Source organism: Rhinoderma darwinii, chromosome 1 (assembly GCF_050947455.1).
Source record: "Rhinoderma darwinii isolate aRhiDar2 chromosome 1, aRhiDar2.hap1, whole genome shotgun sequence".
In the NCBI taxonomy this organism is placed as follows: domain Eukaryota; kingdom Metazoa; phylum Chordata; class Amphibia; order Anura; family Rhinodermatidae; genus Rhinoderma; species Rhinoderma darwinii.
The window spans coordinates 371849389-371868140 of NC_134687.1; the positions used below are offsets into that span (position 1 = coordinate 371849389).

The following is an 18752-nucleotide window of genomic DNA, read 5'->3' on the forward strand; positions in this document are numbered from 1 at the left end:
CTACCTAGCGCTCTGAGCGGGATTCCAGCTCTGGGGTTGCCCCTGGCATCCATGTCCATATATGGACAATGATGTCAGGAGTAGAGCTGGAATCCCAGGCAGAGTGCTAGAAGTGGCTTTGCTCCAGGACCCCAGCTCTGGGCAAGCCCCTGACATCACTGTCCATATATGGACACTGATGTCATTGGCTTCCCCAGATTTCTGGCTCCGAGCCTATGCTAGTGCTCTGCTCCGGGGCGCCGGCTCTGGGCTTGCCCCTGATATCCCATTCCGCTCCAGGAGGATCCCCTAACGTCACTGTGTATGGACTCTGACGTCGGGGGCTACAACAGCAGAGGAACCCCCAGCCAAAGAGTCGGCAACGCTCTGGCTGGGGATTCCACTCCTAGAGGGAGCCAGAATGGAGCGATCTACTTGGGGTGTGTGGCATTATATGCAGAGGGCTCGGTGGCAGCGTGTGCGCTGTGGCAGCGTCTGAAATGGGGCTGCCCAATCGTTTTTTTTTTTGTTTGTTTTTTTTGTAATCATGTAATTTTATTTTTTTTCAGCAAAAAGAACATTTGTGATACGACACCCCAAATAAAAATTCCCCCCATCTTCCAGAGCATGTATGATCATGAGTACACCTTATTCTCACATATAACAATACCAAATATATTGCATAACCTGTATAATTCCATTGTACATAAATATGATTACCAAAATCCCACATAGGCCAATCAAACTACACTAAGCAGCACATATACATACAAGGCTATTACGTTCCAGAACGCAACTCAGCCACAGCATCAGGCAAGGAATTCAGGCCGTCTCTCCACTTAAGGAGACCATATTTTATCAAACGTGTGTTTTAGCATTCCTAGATGTGTAAATATAGTTTTCCATACATGTTCACCAAGTGAATTTATTACAAAGTTCTGATCATATAGGAGGTTGATCATCCAGCCAATGTTGTGCAATAAACTTCCTAGCTATATACAACATACAGGCAACAGCTAAGTTAACATGTTCAGAGACAAATACCTTCCACGTACCCCAAAACACAAACAAATGGTGTGAAATCTACCGATACCTGATACACCGAAGACATAAGGTTCACTACCTCAGACCAAAACTGACGCAGCTGTATACGTTGCCACATCATGTGTATCAACGTGCCCGGTTCCCCACCACATCTGGGACAATCTGAGGAGTCCCTAAACCCAATTTCAGTCAGAAACACTGGTGTTCTATAAACCCGATGTATCAGAAATAAATGAGAGATACGGTGTGCCTCATTCATGGATAATCTAGGAATACCCGATTAAAATATCATCCCACTGACTTTCGTCTTTTGGCCCAAGATCTCTTTCCCATTTACTCCTCAACACAGAAGGAAATCCATCTAGGAACCTTGTCAAAAGACTTTTGTACAGAAGAGCTATAAGGCCAGAAGTGTGACTAGCCATACTAATAACTCCTATCAGGACATTGTCCATTACTGTGGCATCAGTATTCCTACTCTCAATTCCGTACGCGTGTCGAAGCTAAAGGTATTTATAAAATGGAGTATGAGGGAGACCAAATTCTGACTGCAGACATGAGAATAACTTTAGTTCTTGATTTTCCAACAACTGGTTTATTCTACGGACCCCTTTGTTCTTCCACAAAGCAAAATCTGTTAGGGCATTCAGATGAGACAACCAGGGCATATCCCAAATAGCTGTATACTGTGTACATCCCGTAATACATTGCATATTCCTAACACACCACCATAGTTTGTGCATCAAATATAATGTTGGCTATTTTTTAGTATTCTGTTTACATTTATGTGCCTTCAACGCCTCGTACAGTGAATCCGAACCTAAGAATTGTTGTAACATCAGCTTGATGGAATCAACTGAGTCATCAATATCCCAACCTCTTAGATGCTGCAGCTGAGAAGCCAAATAGTATAATCCAGGATTAGGAACCGCCAGACCTCCGTCTGTCTTATCTCTTTGCAAAGTTTCCAACTATATGCGTGCATGCCCCGTATTCCAAACGAGAGATCGAAATAACACGTTTACCTTATAAAAAAAACAAAAACGACGTGGTAACCATATAGGTGCATTGTGTAGAAGATAGAACTGAGGCATCCATATCATTTTGATTAAATTGCACCGGACAATGACTGAGAGATATAATTTACGTCACACATCTAACTTAAATTTAAATCGGGCCAATAGGGGAGTCAAATTACATTTTTCAAAGTCCTCCAGTTTCATGGATATTTCCAAACCTAAATATTTAAAGGAAGTAACACATTTCAAAGGGAGATCTTCACATGTCACCTGTGCGTGCCTATCATCCACCCGCATCAGAACAGACTTGGACCAATTAATGGTCAATCCCGAGAATTGACCAAACTCCCCAATAGCAGACATGGCTGCATCCAAGGAGGCAGCATCATCCTCCAAAAACAGTAACATGTCATCAGCGTATAATGCTAGTTTATGCTCTTGCTTCCCATGACGAAACCCGACGATATCTACCGAACCCTGAGTCAAAAATGCGAACGTCTCTACAGCAAAGAGTAGTGGAGAAAGCGGGCAACCCTGCTGTGTACCTCTACCCAATGGAAATGTAGCATTCAGAAAGTTATTCACCTGAAGTCTAGCCACAGGTCTATCATACCGCATCCTAATCCATGAGATAAATGAGTCCTCAAAGCCCATCTTCCTAAGTACTGCCCATAAATATTCCCATTCCACACGGTCTAAATTCAAAAATAGCCGCCTAAGATTTATAGCTGTAGACCTATTAGGCATAAAGCCAGTTTGATCAGAATGTATTACCGTCGTGATGATCTTAGAGAGGCGAACGGCTATGGCATTCGTGATTTTCGGTCTATAAGATTCAGCAAGCAAAGTATCTTTACCAGGTTTCAAAAGAACCACGATCACTACCTCTCTCATAGTGTCAGGTAAACCCTGGTCTCTAACAGCCGACGAAAAAACATCCAGAAGATGCGGCAAAAGTATGTCATCCAATTTTTTTTTTTACATTTCTACCAGAAGACCATCCCACCCCGGAGCCTTATTAGCTAGAGATGCTACCGCCTCCTGCAATTCCTCCAACTGTAAGGTTTTCCAAAAATTCTCTATCAATAGAGGACAGAAGTGGCAATGAGATACCAGATAAGTATGTCTCAAGTTGTGCCTCAGACACATGACCATGTGAACTATATAGAGAAGCATAAGATTTTAACACATCAGCTATCTCTGCATTACCAGATACCAGAATCCCATCAGTGTTTCGTATTGTTGCAATATGTTTGGCCATACTGTGCTCTCGCAACCATAGCAAGCATATGTCCCGCTTTCTCCCCCTCCGCATAAGAACGATGTTTCTGAAACATCCTCTTATTTGCAGCTACTTCCAATAAATGAGTTTTCAGTAGTTCCTGAGCCTCCTGCCAATTGGCCAAAGATGTAGTGGAGTTATCCATAACATGAGATGCCTCAGTCTGTTGCACCCTATCTCTAAGAGTTTCACCCAACCTTCTAGTTTTCCAATTGACCCTGCTTATCAACTGAATCAAACACCCTCTCAGCGTAGCTTTCATAGCATTCCATACCATTCCTGTATTTGCCGTGCCCACGTTTTCCGAAAAGTAATCAGTCAATACCTTAAGCACATCAGATACTTTTATAATGGTTAACCAGAAGGCATTCAACCTCCACAATGTCCTATTATTTTGAGGACCCTGAGACAAAGATATGACTAATAATAAGGGAGAGTGATCAGAGTGCCCTAGGTATGTAGCAGTTACAACCGCTCTGGCTACAATGTCGGGGCCTAATCTGAGATCTATACGGGACAAGCTGTTATACGAGCTAAAAAAAACAAGAATCATGCTTATCATGAATATGTTTCATTCTCCTTAAATCCAGCAGCATCACCTCTCGGAGAAAATAACCAAATGCAGTTATGGGTCCATCCACACTTGCTCCATCATTATTAAATTTATCCAAGTAAGGATGAATATAATTATTAAAATCTCCACGTATGATAAATGGTATGCCTGGTCTAGTACTGGTAAAATTCAAAACCTTTCTGTGTACATCATAACTAAAGGGTGGCGGAATATAAACTCCAATAATTATATGTTGTATAGTGCAATGAAGACTGACATATCTCCCCTTATCATCAAGGTCAACCTGAAGACACTGAAGGGGTATCAAACGATGTATCACCAAACTGACACCCCTCGAGTAACTGGTGTGAACAGAGTGATATTTATGACTCATCCATTCACGATGTATAGTTGCAATTCTATCCCTTGAGAGATGTGTTTCTTGCAAGCATAATATAGCAGGATAATGGGACTTAACATACTCCAAGATAGCCATACGCTTAATTGGGTCTCCAAGGCCCCTGACATTCCAACATATAGCCGTGACATTATGAGCCATAAGAGTTACAGAAAATTAAGCAAAGCCCGTTCCACCATCTATCATCTGAATCACGAATACGACGCTCACTGCGGTCCAGCCATCTCACAGCGTCCTTAGAGTTCTCAAAAAAAAATAAAATGCGTTTCTCCCAAGGCAAACACTCGAAGCTTTGCAGGATACAACATCGCATATGGGATTTGGAGAGTACGCAATCGCCTCTTTACTTCTTGGAATAGAAGACGTTTCTTTTGGATAGCTGCCGAGAAGTCTGGAAGCTAACATGCCGTGCTTCCTCTCACATCTCCAGTCAGGCCACGCCACCAAGGGGCTGCCCAATCTTGACGTGTGTCGGCCAAACGCTGCCAACTGAGCCGCCAGACTACATTTAGCGACACTTAAACTGGATTGTTGAAATAAGCACGTGGAGAATTCTCTCAAATTTGAAACCTAGCGGTATTATTATAGTAATGTAGTAGTAGTAGTAGTATTTTTTATTATAATAATAATTCGTTTTTATCTACTATCTACTAATTTTGTATTGTATCAAATTTGAAAGTAATGCGGTCCATCAACTTACCGTTTTTTCTAATGTGGCCCACTTACCCGGCCGAGTTTGAGACCCCTGGCTTACACCTTCTGTAAAAAGGGCAATACATGACAAAAAAAGGGCATTTGAAAAACACAAATCTGCGGGTACAGCTGTATCATTTTTAAATCATAAAGATCTTGATAAAATCTGAAAAAAGGTAATAAAATCAGCAAAAATACAAAATGAAAGGCAGGTGGCCAAGGATAGTATAACAAATCCCCAAAAATTCTTCAAGTATATAAATGCAAAAAAATGCCAAGGTCTGAACATGTAGTACCCCTAGATAGCGGTAATGGGGAGTTAGTCACAGGGGATCAAGAGAAGGAAGAGTTACTAACTGGGTTCTTTAGCTCTGTATATACAATAGAAGAAAGCAGCTGATGTAGCTGGTGCCAGTTCTGTTAATATAGCAGTTGATATACTGAATTGGCTGAATGTAGATATGGTCCAAGCTAAATTAAATAAAATGTGCACAAGGCCCTGGGACCAGATGGGTTACACCCTAGAGTTCTTAAAGAGCTTAGTTCAGTTATTTCTGTCCCTCTCTTCATAATATTTAGAGATTCTCTAGTGACTGGTTTAGTGCTAAGGGACTGGCACAGGGCAAATGTGGTGCCTATTTTCAAATAGGGCTCTAGGTCTTCCCCGGGTAATTATAGACCAGTAAGCTTAACATCCATTGTGGGGAAAATGTTTGAGGGACTATATACAGGATTATGTGACAAAAAAATAGTAAAACCGGGCTGGCTGTCTCTTATAATACGAAGGACCGAAGTGGTCAATCCAACCTGAATAGTTTTTATGAAGAGGTGAGCAGAAGCCTAGACAGAGGGGCTGTTGTGAATATAGTGTTTTTGGACTTTGCAAATTATTTGACACTGTCCCTCAAATGGGTGAATTAAGGATTATAGGTTTAGGAAGTATAGTTTTGTAATTGGATTGAGAATTGGCTCAAGGACCGTATCCAGAGAGTTGTGGTCAATGATTCCTACTCTGAATGGTCCCCGGTTATAAGTGGTGTACCCCAGGGTTCAGTGCTGGGACCACTATTATTCAACTTATTTATTAATGATATAGAGGATGGGATTAATAGCACTATTTCTATTTTTGCAGATGACACCAAGCTATGTAGTATAGTTCAGTCTATGGAAGATGTTCATGAATTGCAATTGGATTTAACCAGTGTTTGGGCGTCCACTTGGCAAATGAAGTTTACTGTAGATAAATGTAAAGTTATGCATCTGGGTACCAACAACCTGCATGCATCATATGTTCTAGGGGGAGCTACACTGGGGGAGTCACTTGTTGAGAAGGATCTGGGTGTACTTGTAGATCATAAACTAACTGCATGCAATGTCAATCAGCTACTTCAAAGGCCAGCAGGATATTGTCGTGTATTAAAAGAGGCATGGACTCACTGGACAGGGATATAATAGCACTTTACAAAGCATTAGTGAGGCCTCATCTAGAATATGCAGTTCAGTTCTGGGCATCCAGTTCATAGAAAGGATGCCCTGGAGTTGGAAAAAATACAAAGAAGAGCAATGAAGCTAACAAGGGGCATGGAGAATCTAAGTTAGAAATATTACAAGAATTCAACCTATTTAGCCTTGAAAAAAGACGACTAAGGGGGGACAGGATTAATTTTATATAAATATATTAATGACACATACAAAAAATATGGTGAAATCCTGTTCCATGTAAAACCCCCTCAAAAAACAAGGGGACACTTCCTTTGTCTGGAGAGAAAAAAAAGGTTCAACCTGTACCGACGACAAGCCTTCTATACTGTGAGAACTGTGAATCTATGGAATAGCCTACCGCAGGAGCTGTCACAGCAGGGACAGTAGATGGCTTTAAAAAAGGCTTGGATCATTTCTAGAACAAAAAAATATTCACTCCTATGTGTAGAAATTTTTCTCTTCCCTTTTCCCGTCCCTTGGTTGAACTTGATGGACATGTGGTTTTTTTTTTTTCAACCGTAATAAGTATGTAACTATGTATGGGAAAAGCGGGATCAGATGTGTTTCGATTTCAACATTTAATTATTTATTCCTGCGGAAGCTAAGTCGCTGCCAGATTTGTCTGGAAGTGACTGATTCCGCCCTCTCCATTGAAGTATATATGTTTACAATGCTTTTACCAAGTGCTTTCCATTAAAAAAATTTTTTAAATAATTATTGTATTTTCAGGGAATTATCATTAGTCTATGGCTATCGTAAAGTTGGCTATACACAAATGATACCGTTTACTCCTGACTATACCATAAACCCCCATAGTCTGTTCAGACGAGCATGCATGTTTATTTCAATGGGGATAGGGGAATAAGCCGCTCCTAGACCCCACTGAAATCCCACATGCCCTATCTATCTCTTAGGGGAGAGTTAGGGGGGGGGGGCACCATACACATAAGATCGTTGGCCTATATTGTTGAAATCGGTGAGTTTGGCCAACTTTTATCATAGGTGTATGGCCAGATTTACTTAGGAGCTTTACTAAGAAAAAAAATAAAGTATAATCTTCTATCCAGGTGAAACAAGTTGGTGCAATTGCATATGCTAAGTGATTATTAAGAATATAATTTTTTATATTTTCTAAGTAATGATCTTTCTGCTCTTGCTTTACAGAGAAAATGATCGAGTGGTCATGGTTAATGGAACACCCATGGATAATGTGCTGCATTCATTTGCAGTGCATCAGCTAAGAAAGTGTGGGAAAACTGCTGTGATTGTAAGGTTTCTAAACTTGTGATTTTAAAAGACTATTAATTCTTCATCATTGTGGAAATATATACACATATATGCAGTGTGTGTGTGTGTGTGTGTGTATATGTGTATGCTGTGTGCGTGTGTGTGTATGCAGTATGTGTATGCAGTGTGTGTGTGTGTGTGTGTGTATGCAGTATGTGTATGCAGTGTGTGTGTGTATATATGTGTATGCAGTGTGTGTGTGTGTGTGTGTATATATGTGTATGCAGTGTGTGTGTGTGTGTGTATGCAGTGTGTGTATATATGTGTATGCAGTGTGTGTATATATGTGTATGCAGTGCGTGTGTGTATGCAGTGTGTGTATGCTGTGTGTGTGTGTGTGTGTGTGTGTATACATAGATGCAGTGAGTGTGTGTATGTGTATATGTATGTATGTGTGTATATATATATATATATTCATATATTCTTCATGAAGTTTACTCTTTAGGGTATGTGCACACGCTAGCTTCCTTTTACGTCTGAAAAGACAGACTGTTTTCAGGAGAAAACGGCTGCGTCGTTTCAGACGTAAAAGCTCCTCCTCGCATTTTGCGAGGCGTCTTTGACGCCCGTAATCTTGAGCTGTTCTTCATTGACTTCAATGAAAAACGGCTCAAATTACGTTGCAAAGAAGTGTCCTGCACTTCTTTGCCGAGGCAGTCAATTTACGCGTCGTCGTTTGACAGCTGTCAGACGACGCGTAAATGACAGGTCGTCGGCACAGTACGTCGGCAAACCCATTCAAATGAATGGGCAGATGTTTGCCGACGTATTGTAGCCCTATTTTCATAATACGCCTCGTTTACGTCTGAAAATAGGTCGTGTGAACCCAGCCTAAAAGTCTGAAGCACGGTCTGAGAAAGTCAAACATTATCTGAGGCTTGTTTCTCAGTAATTACAAGGGTCATTTCATTTGAAAGTTGTGAAATAGCAATGCACAAAGTTGAAGTCATTAGGCAGCTTGTGTTGTCCCGTGAAATGGAAAGCATTTGCAGCTGATGACCAGACCAATAACTGAAAAATAAATATATTAATGATTTAAAATCACTAAACAGCCGATGACCAGACCAGCACAAAGCCTGAGATTGGGCTGCTGTCTCTATTTCTAAAAGTAGAACTTATGGAACTTCCTAAAATAGAGTGAAGTTGCCTTTTTATACACTTAAAGAGGCTGTGTCACCAGATTTTGCAACCCCTATCTCCTATTGCAGCAGATAGGCTAAGGATAAGTATCATCCACTTCTCTTCAGAACGCCCAGCTTCTGGCAGTGCAGACACAGCGTGTTCTCGAGAGATCACGCTGTGACGTCACTCACTTCCTGCCCCAGGTCCTGCATCGTGTCGGACGAGCGAGGACACATCGGCACCAGAGGCTACAGTTGATTCTGCAGCAGCGTCGGCGTTTGCAGGTAAGTCAATGTAGCTACTTACCTGCAAACGCTGATGCTGCTGCAGAATCAACTGTAGCCTCTGGTGCCGATGTGGCCGACACGATGCAGGACCTGGGGCAGGAAGTGAGTGACGTCACAGCGTGATCTCTCGAACACGCTGTGTGACTGCCAGAAGCTGGGCGTTCTGAAGAGAAGTGGATGATACTTCTCATCAGAAAGCCCAGCTAGTAAAAGTAGTAAAAACGCCCCGATGTACGCACATAATACACGCCCACTTGGACTTTTGCAAGCCTCATTTGCATAAATACAAAAATGGTCATAACTTGGCCAAAAATGCTCGTTTTAAAAAAAATAAAAACTTTACTGTAATCTACATTGCAGCGCCTATCTGCAGATGGGGGTTGCAAAATCTGGTGACAGAGCCTCTTTAAGGCCCCATGCACACGACCGTATAAAATCTCCGTAATATGGTCCGCAATTACGGACCCATTCAGTTCTATTGGCCGTGGACACCTTTCCGTATCGCTACGGATAGGTAACTGTGCCGGGAATTTTGGAGCAAGTCCTACATTTCATATTTTACGGGCTGTGCTCCCATGCTTGGTATCGGAGGACAGGCCGAAAATGCGGGCTGCGGCCCATGGCAGTCGGCGGCCGGCCATGCCCGCAACCGCATGCCGTGACTGCGAGCACAGCATGTGCATGAGGCCTGAGTGTGTTTTTTTTTTTTTTTTTGCTTAAAGAGGCTCTGTCACCAGATTTTGCAACCCCTATCTGCTATTGCAGCAGATAGGCGCTGCAATGTAGATTACAGTAACGTTTTTATTTTTGAAAAACGAGCATTTTTGGCCAAGTTATGACCATTTTCGTATTTATGCAAATGAGGCTTGCAAAAGTACAACTGGGCGTGTTGAAAAGTAAAAGTCCAAGTGGGCGTGTATTATGTGCGTACATCGGGGCGTGTTTACTACTTTTACTAGCTGGGCGTTGTGCATAGAAGTATCATCCACTTCTCTTCACAACGCCCAGCTTCTGGCAGTGCAGACACAGCCGTGTTCTCCAGAGATCACGCTGTGTCGTCACTCACAGGTCCTGCATCGTGTCAGACGAGCGAGGACACATCGACACCAGAGGCTACAGATGATTCTGCAGCAGCATCGACGTTTGCAGGTAAGTCGATGTAGCTACTTACCTGCAAATGCTGATGCTGCTGCAGAATCAACTGTAGCCTCTGGTGCCGACACGATGCAGGACCTGTGAGTGACGTCACAGATCTGCACTGCCAGAAGCTGGGCGTTCTGAAGAGAAGTGGATGATACTTCTCATCAGAAAGCCCAGCTAGTAAAAGTAGTAAACACGCCCCGATGTACGCACATAATACACGCCCACTTGTACTTTTGCAAGCCTCATTTGCATAAATACGAAAATGGTCATAACTTGGCCAAAAATGCTCGTTTTTTAAAAATAAAAACGTTACTGTTATCTACATTGCAGCGCCTATCTGCTGCAATAGCAGATAGGGGTTGCAAAATCTGGTGACAGAGCCTCTTTAAATGTAGTTTCTCATTACCAGTTGGTTTTATATATGCACAGTGCACCAGTATGTCAGCTTTGCTCACCAGGGTTATGTTATGTTTTATTTTTGGTTGCTTATATAGCGCCAACATATTTTGCAGCACTGTACAGGGGTTCTCATTATTCACATCAGTCTGTCTTCAGTGGGGCTCACTATTTAAAGTCCATATCTCAAACCGACAGAATAATTTTATAAGAAGCTAATTGGCATATCCAGTATACTAGTATCTATAGGAAATCTTCACAAACATGGGAAGAGCATACAAACTCCATGTGGATTTTCCCTTTGTTGGACACCTTGTAATTTTGCTTTAAACAATACTACATGTATTTTTTTTAGAACTTTAGTTAAATTTTTGTTTCTTCACTCTACTCTTCTCTGACATAGGTAGTGAAAAGACCTCGTAAGGTACAAGTATCGGCATTAAGGCGCACCCCCTCTCCTGAACCTGAACCTGAGTCTAGGGCGTTTGATATAATTGATGATGATGATGCATATAGCGGTTACAGTGAAAGCTGGCAGGGTGGCAATGGTCGACGTAGTAGAGAATCCAGTCCAGACAGAGGCTATAGTAAGGAGCAAGAGAGAGGTCGCACATATGACCAAGACCCAGGTTATGTTCGTGGAAGGAGTAAAGAACGAAATCTAGATGATGAGCGAGAATACAGAAGAGAGAAAAGCCAAGGCAGAGGTGTTGACAGAGATGAAAGTGAGGAACGGAAATACGGGAGAGATCGAGGAAGGAGTGTGGATAGGGAAGAGTCCTTTGAACGTCATCACAGTGGAGACTACAGTCCGGATCGAGTCAGTAACCGACGATCCCAACTTGATTACAGGAATGAAAAGGAAGTGCTTCACCGCAGCCGTGACAGGCTTCAATCACATAGCCCATCTCCAGAACCACCACGACAATCGGCTCGAAAGGGACAAGAGAAACCCGCTAGTATATTACTTGCCAAAAAGAGGCAAAATGAAGGTAGGAGTATACTGTGAATAAGTGCATTTAACAAGTGTGATTAAGTTTATGGATCTTATTTGATGATATTTGAATTTACATTATTTTGTAGAGTAACACTCTAACAGGATTTTTTTTATTTCAAATTGTGACAGATTAGTTAGTAATTCTCGAGATTAAATAGGGGAATAAAAGGTCAACCAATAATTGATTGGATGTCTTCTGTACTGATTTAGTACTTGCAATGTTTGACATCATATAAAAGGTCTTTTACATATGGTATAGCTGTATAGTCCACAATAGATTTTGACTCCTATTCCATTGTTTTGACGGTAGGACTAGTGCTGCATGCAGATGTATTATGTTTCATGGCTTATTTATTGCAGAGTATGGTTTGCGACTGGGTAGCCAAATATTTATCAAGGAAATGACAGATATTGGATTAGCAACGAGAGATGGCAATTTACATGAAGGAGACATTGTCCTTAAGGTGAATATATATATTTAATTTTTTTTATAATCTTTGGATCGCTCTCACATAAGTACATTATAATTCTAGTGTGTAAGAACATGCACAAAAAAACAGATGCATAATTGAAAGGAATACAGTACTATATTTGTTTATAGGGAACCTTTCATATTGAACATGTTTGGGCAGTGTGATCTAGAGCAGGAACGACTGAACAGATTAGTATACCGTTTTATGGGAAAACCTTTTACGTAACTTCTCCCAATGAGTTTGTCTCCAGTAGGCAGTCTTAATAAATAAGTTGTACTTGGCAATAAGGGTTTTTATGGGACTTAAAAATGGACCTATGCTTGGGATAGGCCATCAATATTAGATCAGGGGGGGGTCCAACTCTTGGTCCCCCTGCCAATCAGTGGTTTCAAGGGGCCTGCAGCATCTTCATTGGTTTGAAGGGGCCTACGAGCGCCGCAGCATCTTCATTGCTTACGTGGATTTAATTTGCGTTTCTACTTTCACACGCCGTTACATTCGTAACGGTTGTGCACACTATTGCAATCTCATTTAAAGGGGTTGTCCACTACCGGACAGCTGATGATCTATTCACCGGATAGGTAATCAGTATATGATCTGCGAGGGTCTGACACCCGGACCCCGCACCAATCAGCTGGTCCGGACATTGGACGTCCATGCTGGAAGCCCTTGGTTCCGGTCACTGAATAGCAGCTGAGCTGCAGTACTGCTACATTGCTCCTATTCAGAGCTTCTGGCACTGTACATTGCCTACTGTGCAATTACATCTGGTTTCCGCAGGCCACCGGAGCAAATTTGGTGCGTAGTCCGGGTGTCGAACCCCCACTGACAATATACTGATGACCTATCCGGTGGATAGGTCATCAGTTGTCCGGTAGTGGACAACCCCTTTAAGTGAATAGGATCGTGCTGAACGAAAATGAAATCTGTGTAAACAATAGAGAGGCTGCGGTGCTTGTACAGGCACCGCAGCCTCTTCAAGCAGCTGATCAGCAGAGGGGCCGAGAGTCAGACCTTCACCGATCTATTATTGATGGCACAACGGGAGCAGTGGATGGATTCTAGTGAAGGTTTTTTTTCACACAAAACTATAAACTTCAGATAAAGCAGCATGTTTGGTCTAACCGATCTGCTGTAACTAGTTGTTTTGCTGTTTGTTTGGCGGTTCTTTAGGTATGAAAAAGGGAAAAGCCAGTCATCAGCGGCTTTATTCAAGAGTTGAATACAGAATAACAGTTTGAAGTGGCTGTACAATAAATACCATTTGCTGTAGACTGCAGTAAGAAGAACCTAGGTTAACGCTTCAGTCAAGAGACTGTGTCTAATTTTATGGTAGTTTATAGTTTTAAAGTAAATAAATTACATGATTAGCATTGTATCTGAATTAAAATGTATAAATCTTAATAGACTATAATTATCATGTAGTGCTAGTCTTTAGCCCTTTCCTTCTTCTTCCACAGATCAATGGCACAGTGACCGAAAACATGTCTTTAGCTGATGCCCGGAAACTAATTGAGAAATCACGAGGGAAACTGCAGTTGGTTGTTCAGAGAGATGCCAGACAGACACTAATTAACGTTCCTTCTTTACATGACAGTGACTCAGATATCGGAGGTGAGTTTGTGTCTTTGCAGCCGATATACTGGGGGGAATTTATCAAGACTGGCGTTTCATCCGCCAGTTTTAGTCTAAAGGATGCTGGAGTAAGATGTACCTAATTAATGAAGAGGCACGTCTCTGGTCGTCAGCGTGCCATTGAGTCAAATTGACACCAGCTATGTGCTGGCGTAGGTCTGTGCTATATTTTATGCCAATTTCTGGCATAAATTATAGTTAATTTGGCGGGCTGTGGATGAACCCGTCCCTACCGGTAAGCCCCGCCCACAAACTGATAAAGTCCCATTAGTGATGCTTTTTTCTATACCAATGAGATTGCACCTGTGCAATAAATTTACATCCTAGTGCTAATATTAAATAAATATAATGGACCAGTTTAAACAAAAATGTCAGTTGTTGGTGGCTACTGGTTATTCTCCTGAATTTTTTTAGGCTGCTTTTTGCATTACAGGCCATTTCCGTTTAAAAAGTATGTTCTGTCATGTTTTCACATTTGAGAATTTCCCACCTTGTGTTATACAGATATATCTGAAATAGAATCGAACCGTTCCAGCTCCCCTCAAGATGACAGATTACAACTTTCGGACTCTCATTCCTCTACTGAGAAACTGAAAGAAAAGCCAATGTAAGAAACAATACTACAATTTATGTATATAAATAGTTGTCCATTAATGTGCAAATCTGGCACTTTAAAGCTGCCCATATACATCAGATGACAGCCGGCTGAACCTGGCGATTTTCGTGGGACCGGATGACGGTCTGATATGTATGGGGGTGTCCCGACTTTCCCCGATGGCAGATGTCGGTGTGGAAAGATGGATTGGGCATGTTGGATTTCAGCATGTCCGATCCTTGTTCCCACAGTAGATTAGCTGCTGCCAGAGGTGTCTGGTAACCGCTTATTCCACTCTCCCTATTGAATACACATGCATGCTCAGCTGACCGTCCATACGTATGCCGGAGTCAAGAGGAATAGCAGTTGGCCCATTGATCGTTTGACTGACTGCTCTCTAAGTGTATGGGCATCTTAAGATTTTCCAAATACAAAGAATCAGATAGACAATACTCTGAAGAAATTAACTAATGGCATTAAACTGTCATGATTGCTGTGTGACAATGTAAATTAATCTCAGGGTGGAAATAGATATGTCTTGCATGTGCTCTATAAGTCTAGGGCTTCATGGCGACAGGTCATACGGCAAAAGATCGGTGTCAGGTTGCCTGCATCGCAAGTAATGAAATTGCCTGTTGCCACATTGCAAACCTCCTGGATTTCTTACTACGGTCTTGTCGAAATTACAGCAACCTGTGGGCCGTAATGTGTCACATTCACTTTTATTATTTGCAATACAGGCGGCGCGACACAGCGATTTCTAGCCATACGACCCCTTGTCGTGGCCAAAGTCGTAGAGTTGCCTTATCATAAGTCTTCACAAAAATGGCTTTCAGTTTACCACATGTAAAAAAATGTGTTTGCCAAAATCTTCCTGGCCTAATGATTTATTTTACAACTTATGTCTAATCATACGATTTTAAATCTTTCTGAAGATAATTGTTTTTGTCTGATCTTTTTTCTGCAGAAAATCTTAACATGTAGGTCCAGCCTAAAGTGAAATTCCAGGCAAATTTTCATTATTAGTAAAATGACCCTACTAGGGTCATATAACATACCAGGGCTCTTAATTATTTTTCTCTGGTCCCTCAAATGTATGTTTTCAAGGTGCTGTGTACATCATAGGTCTTTAATGCCATAGATGATAACAAAATGGCATATTACTGTGCTGTACGAGAGAATTTGCCAAAAAGATGGTCCCTCCACTTAGTGTTTAGCAGCTATTAGTTGAAGCAGCCCTCTCAGACTTCCTACTCCGCCTGTCCCCTACATGCACTCTGCGCATAAAGCTTTACTCAGACGAGCGTGTGTCAAATCGGCCGTGATTTGCACCCGTGCGGGACCCATTTTCACTGATCCCCCAATGACTTGTCTATTGAAAGATCCTTGAAAACGGACAGAAATAGGACATGTCCTATTTGATTCACTGGCCCTTCACACGGTCCGTCAAAACAACGGCCGTGTGACTAGTCCCATAGAATTACATGCAGCCGTAAAAAAGTCACACGGATAATTCATATGTTCGTCTGAATAAAGCTGAATACTGAGTTTCTTCTCAATTTCAGGAATTCTCTCTTGCTGGCCCAAATTCGGGAGGAAGCAGCTAAAATGGAGAAAAGAAGTATGCGCTCAGTATTACCATTATTATGTTCAGACTGAATGAAGGGGGTGTGCAGAACAGGAAGTATGTGTGGTGCAGCTTCAGCCAATAGATGCAGAGCAAGAAGTGATGTCAGAGAAGCGAGCGTCATTTTGACATCTTCCGTGCTGCCTAGTAACGTGCAGCCATTTTGTTATTTCATCTTGTGTTAGGGGCCTATAGTGTACACATCACCTCGGAGACTTGGATTTGGGGCACCAGAGTGAAACAGCCCTTTTATGGTAAATTATTCTAGTAGTCATTTTACTAATCATAAAAATGTACTTTAAGGACTGTAGTAATGAAAATTGCTACCAGTAATGGGTATTTACCTTTATTTCCTTAACCCCTTAATACACCTTTTCACGCCGGACATTAAGGGTACTCCTAGCACAGCGCAGCCTTTTCGCAGCGCTGTGTCATAAGCCTGGCATGGGTGTTGGGCTGTCTAAAGACAGCCAGGCTCCTGCTTTAGCGGCAGGGGAAGGAGTTACTTCTGATCTTAAATAATTGACCCCTTAAGATGCCGCAGTCAATAGTGGCCAAGGCATCTAAGTTGTTTCAGAGGAATGTGTCTCTCTCTATCCCCCAATCGGCACTGCCACAACCTGATTGCGGGGTACCAATGTTTACATGGGAGCCAGGGGGTCTAACAAAGTCTGTCTGATATCGTATACCAGAGGCAGGGCCTAAAAGAATGCTGGTCAGTTTTAGGGCTTATTCAGACTAACATAAATATCATCCTTGTGACGGACATTTTTTTTTAACGACCATCACACGGCTGCATGTATTTCAATGGGGCTGTTCACACGGCTGTGGTTTTAACAAACCTTGTGAAGGGTCCGTGAAAAAACGGGACGTCCTATTTTTGTCCGTTTTCACTGATTCCTCAATAGACTGAGGCATCCATGAAAACGTGTCCCGCACGGGTGCGACTCGGGCGTGAACAACCTGAAGTTTTTCACCTCAGAGTATACACTCGTTCGTCTGAATAAGACCTTACACTGACTGGCATAATACACTGCAATAGAGAAGTATTGCAGTTTATTATAAAAGCGATCAAACTATTGCATAAGGAAGTCCCATAGTGGGACTAAAAAAAACGAAAAATAGTGTAATAAAGTTATAAAGAAACAAAAGATTCCAAGCAAAAAAAAATGAAAAACCCACTTTAGAAAATGCTTTATTATGAAAGCGCAAAAAAAAAGCCACACATAAGTAATTGGTATCATCACGACTGTAACGACCCAAACTATAAAACTTATGTTCTTTAACCCGATAGTGAATGCTGTAACAAAATAAAAAAACAATGCCAAAATTGGTCTTTTCTGTTCATCTGGCCTTCCAAAAAATTCAATGTAATCAGTCGCGCATACCCCAATGGTACCAATACAAGCCCTCCTACAGCTACGGCGACACAAAAACAAATACGTTTTAGTGTATTGTATAAAAGTAGTGAAAAAAAAATAAACTAGATAAATTTGTTATAGCTGTTATACTCGCAAAATGTTATTTTGCGAATACCACACGGTAAACGGTGTAAATTTTAATACGCTAAGAAGAATGGCGGAATTTCAGTTTTTTTTTAGTTAGAGGCTCTGTCACCAGATTTTGCAACCCCTATCTGCTATTGCAGCAGATAGGCGCTGCAATGTAGATTACAGTAACGTTTTTATTTTTAAAAAACGAGCATTTTTGGCCAAGTTATGACCATTTTTGTAGTTATGCAAATGAGGCTTGCAAAAGTCCAAGTGGGCGTGTATTATGTGCGTACATCGGGGCGTTTTTAATACTTTTACTAGCTGGGCGTTCATCCACTTCTCTTCAGAACGCCCAGCTTCTGCCAGATCACGCTGTGACGTCACTCACTTCCTGCCCCAGGTCCTGCATCGTGTCAGACGAGCGAGGACACATCGGCACCAGAGGCTACAGTTGATTCTGCAGCAGCATCAGCGTTTGCAGGTAAGTAGCTACATCGACTTACCTGCTAACGCCGATGCTGCTGCAGAATCAACTGAAGCCTCTGGTGCCGATGTGTCCTCGCTCGTCTGACACGATGCAGGACCTGTGAGTGACGTCACAGCGTGATCTGCCAGAAGCTGGGCGTTCTGAAGAGAAGTGGATGATACTTCTCATCAGAACGCCCAGCTAGTAAAAGTATTAAAAACGCCCCGATGTACGCACATAATACACGCCCACTTGGACTTTTACTTTTAAACACACCCACTTGGACTTTTGCAAGCCTCATTTGCATAACTACAAAAATGGTCATAACTTGGCCAAAAATGCTCGTTTTTTAAAAATAAAAACGTTACTGTAATCTACATAGCAGCGCCTATCTGCTGCAATAGCAGATAGGGGTTGCAAAATCTGGTGACAGAGCCTCTTTAACCAATAAAGTTATATGTACCCCATAATTGTGCCATTACAAAATGCGACTCGGCCTGCAAAAAAACTAGCCCTCACACAACTATGTCTATGGAAAAATAAAGTTTGGCTATTCAAATGCGATAATGAAAAAACTGAAAAGTCGATTGGTCATAAAGGCCCAAAATAGAATGGTAACAAAAATAATGTTTTGAAAATACATATCGTATTTTTCGGACTATAAGACGCAGTTTTTAGCAAGAATAAATCTTGCTAAAAAGTCCTAACGGCCGGGAACAGCGATCGCTCTGTTCCTGGCAGTTTAACTAGTTAAATGCAGT

General features: G+C 41.8%; 1 protein-coding gene across 4 annotated transcripts in view; it reads left to right on the plus strand.

Moving 5' to 3' along the window:
• TJP2 (tight junction protein 2) overlaps positions 1-18752 on the plus strand; it is a 191716-nt gene that overhangs the window by 125538 nt on the left and 47426 nt on the right. For all 4 annotated transcript variants that reach the window (XM_075827893.1, XM_075827885.1, XM_075827902.1 and 1 more), the window contains 5 exons: positions 7635-7737; positions 11109-11697; positions 12063-12166; positions 13636-13789; positions 14315-14417. In XM_075827893.1, coding sequence (XP_075684008.1) covers positions 7635-7737; positions 11109-11697; positions 12063-12166; positions 13636-13789; positions 14315-14417 — 1053 coding nt within the window. The remainder of the gene's footprint in view (positions 1-7634; positions 7738-11108; positions 11698-12062; positions 12167-13635; positions 13790-14314; positions 14418-18752) is intronic.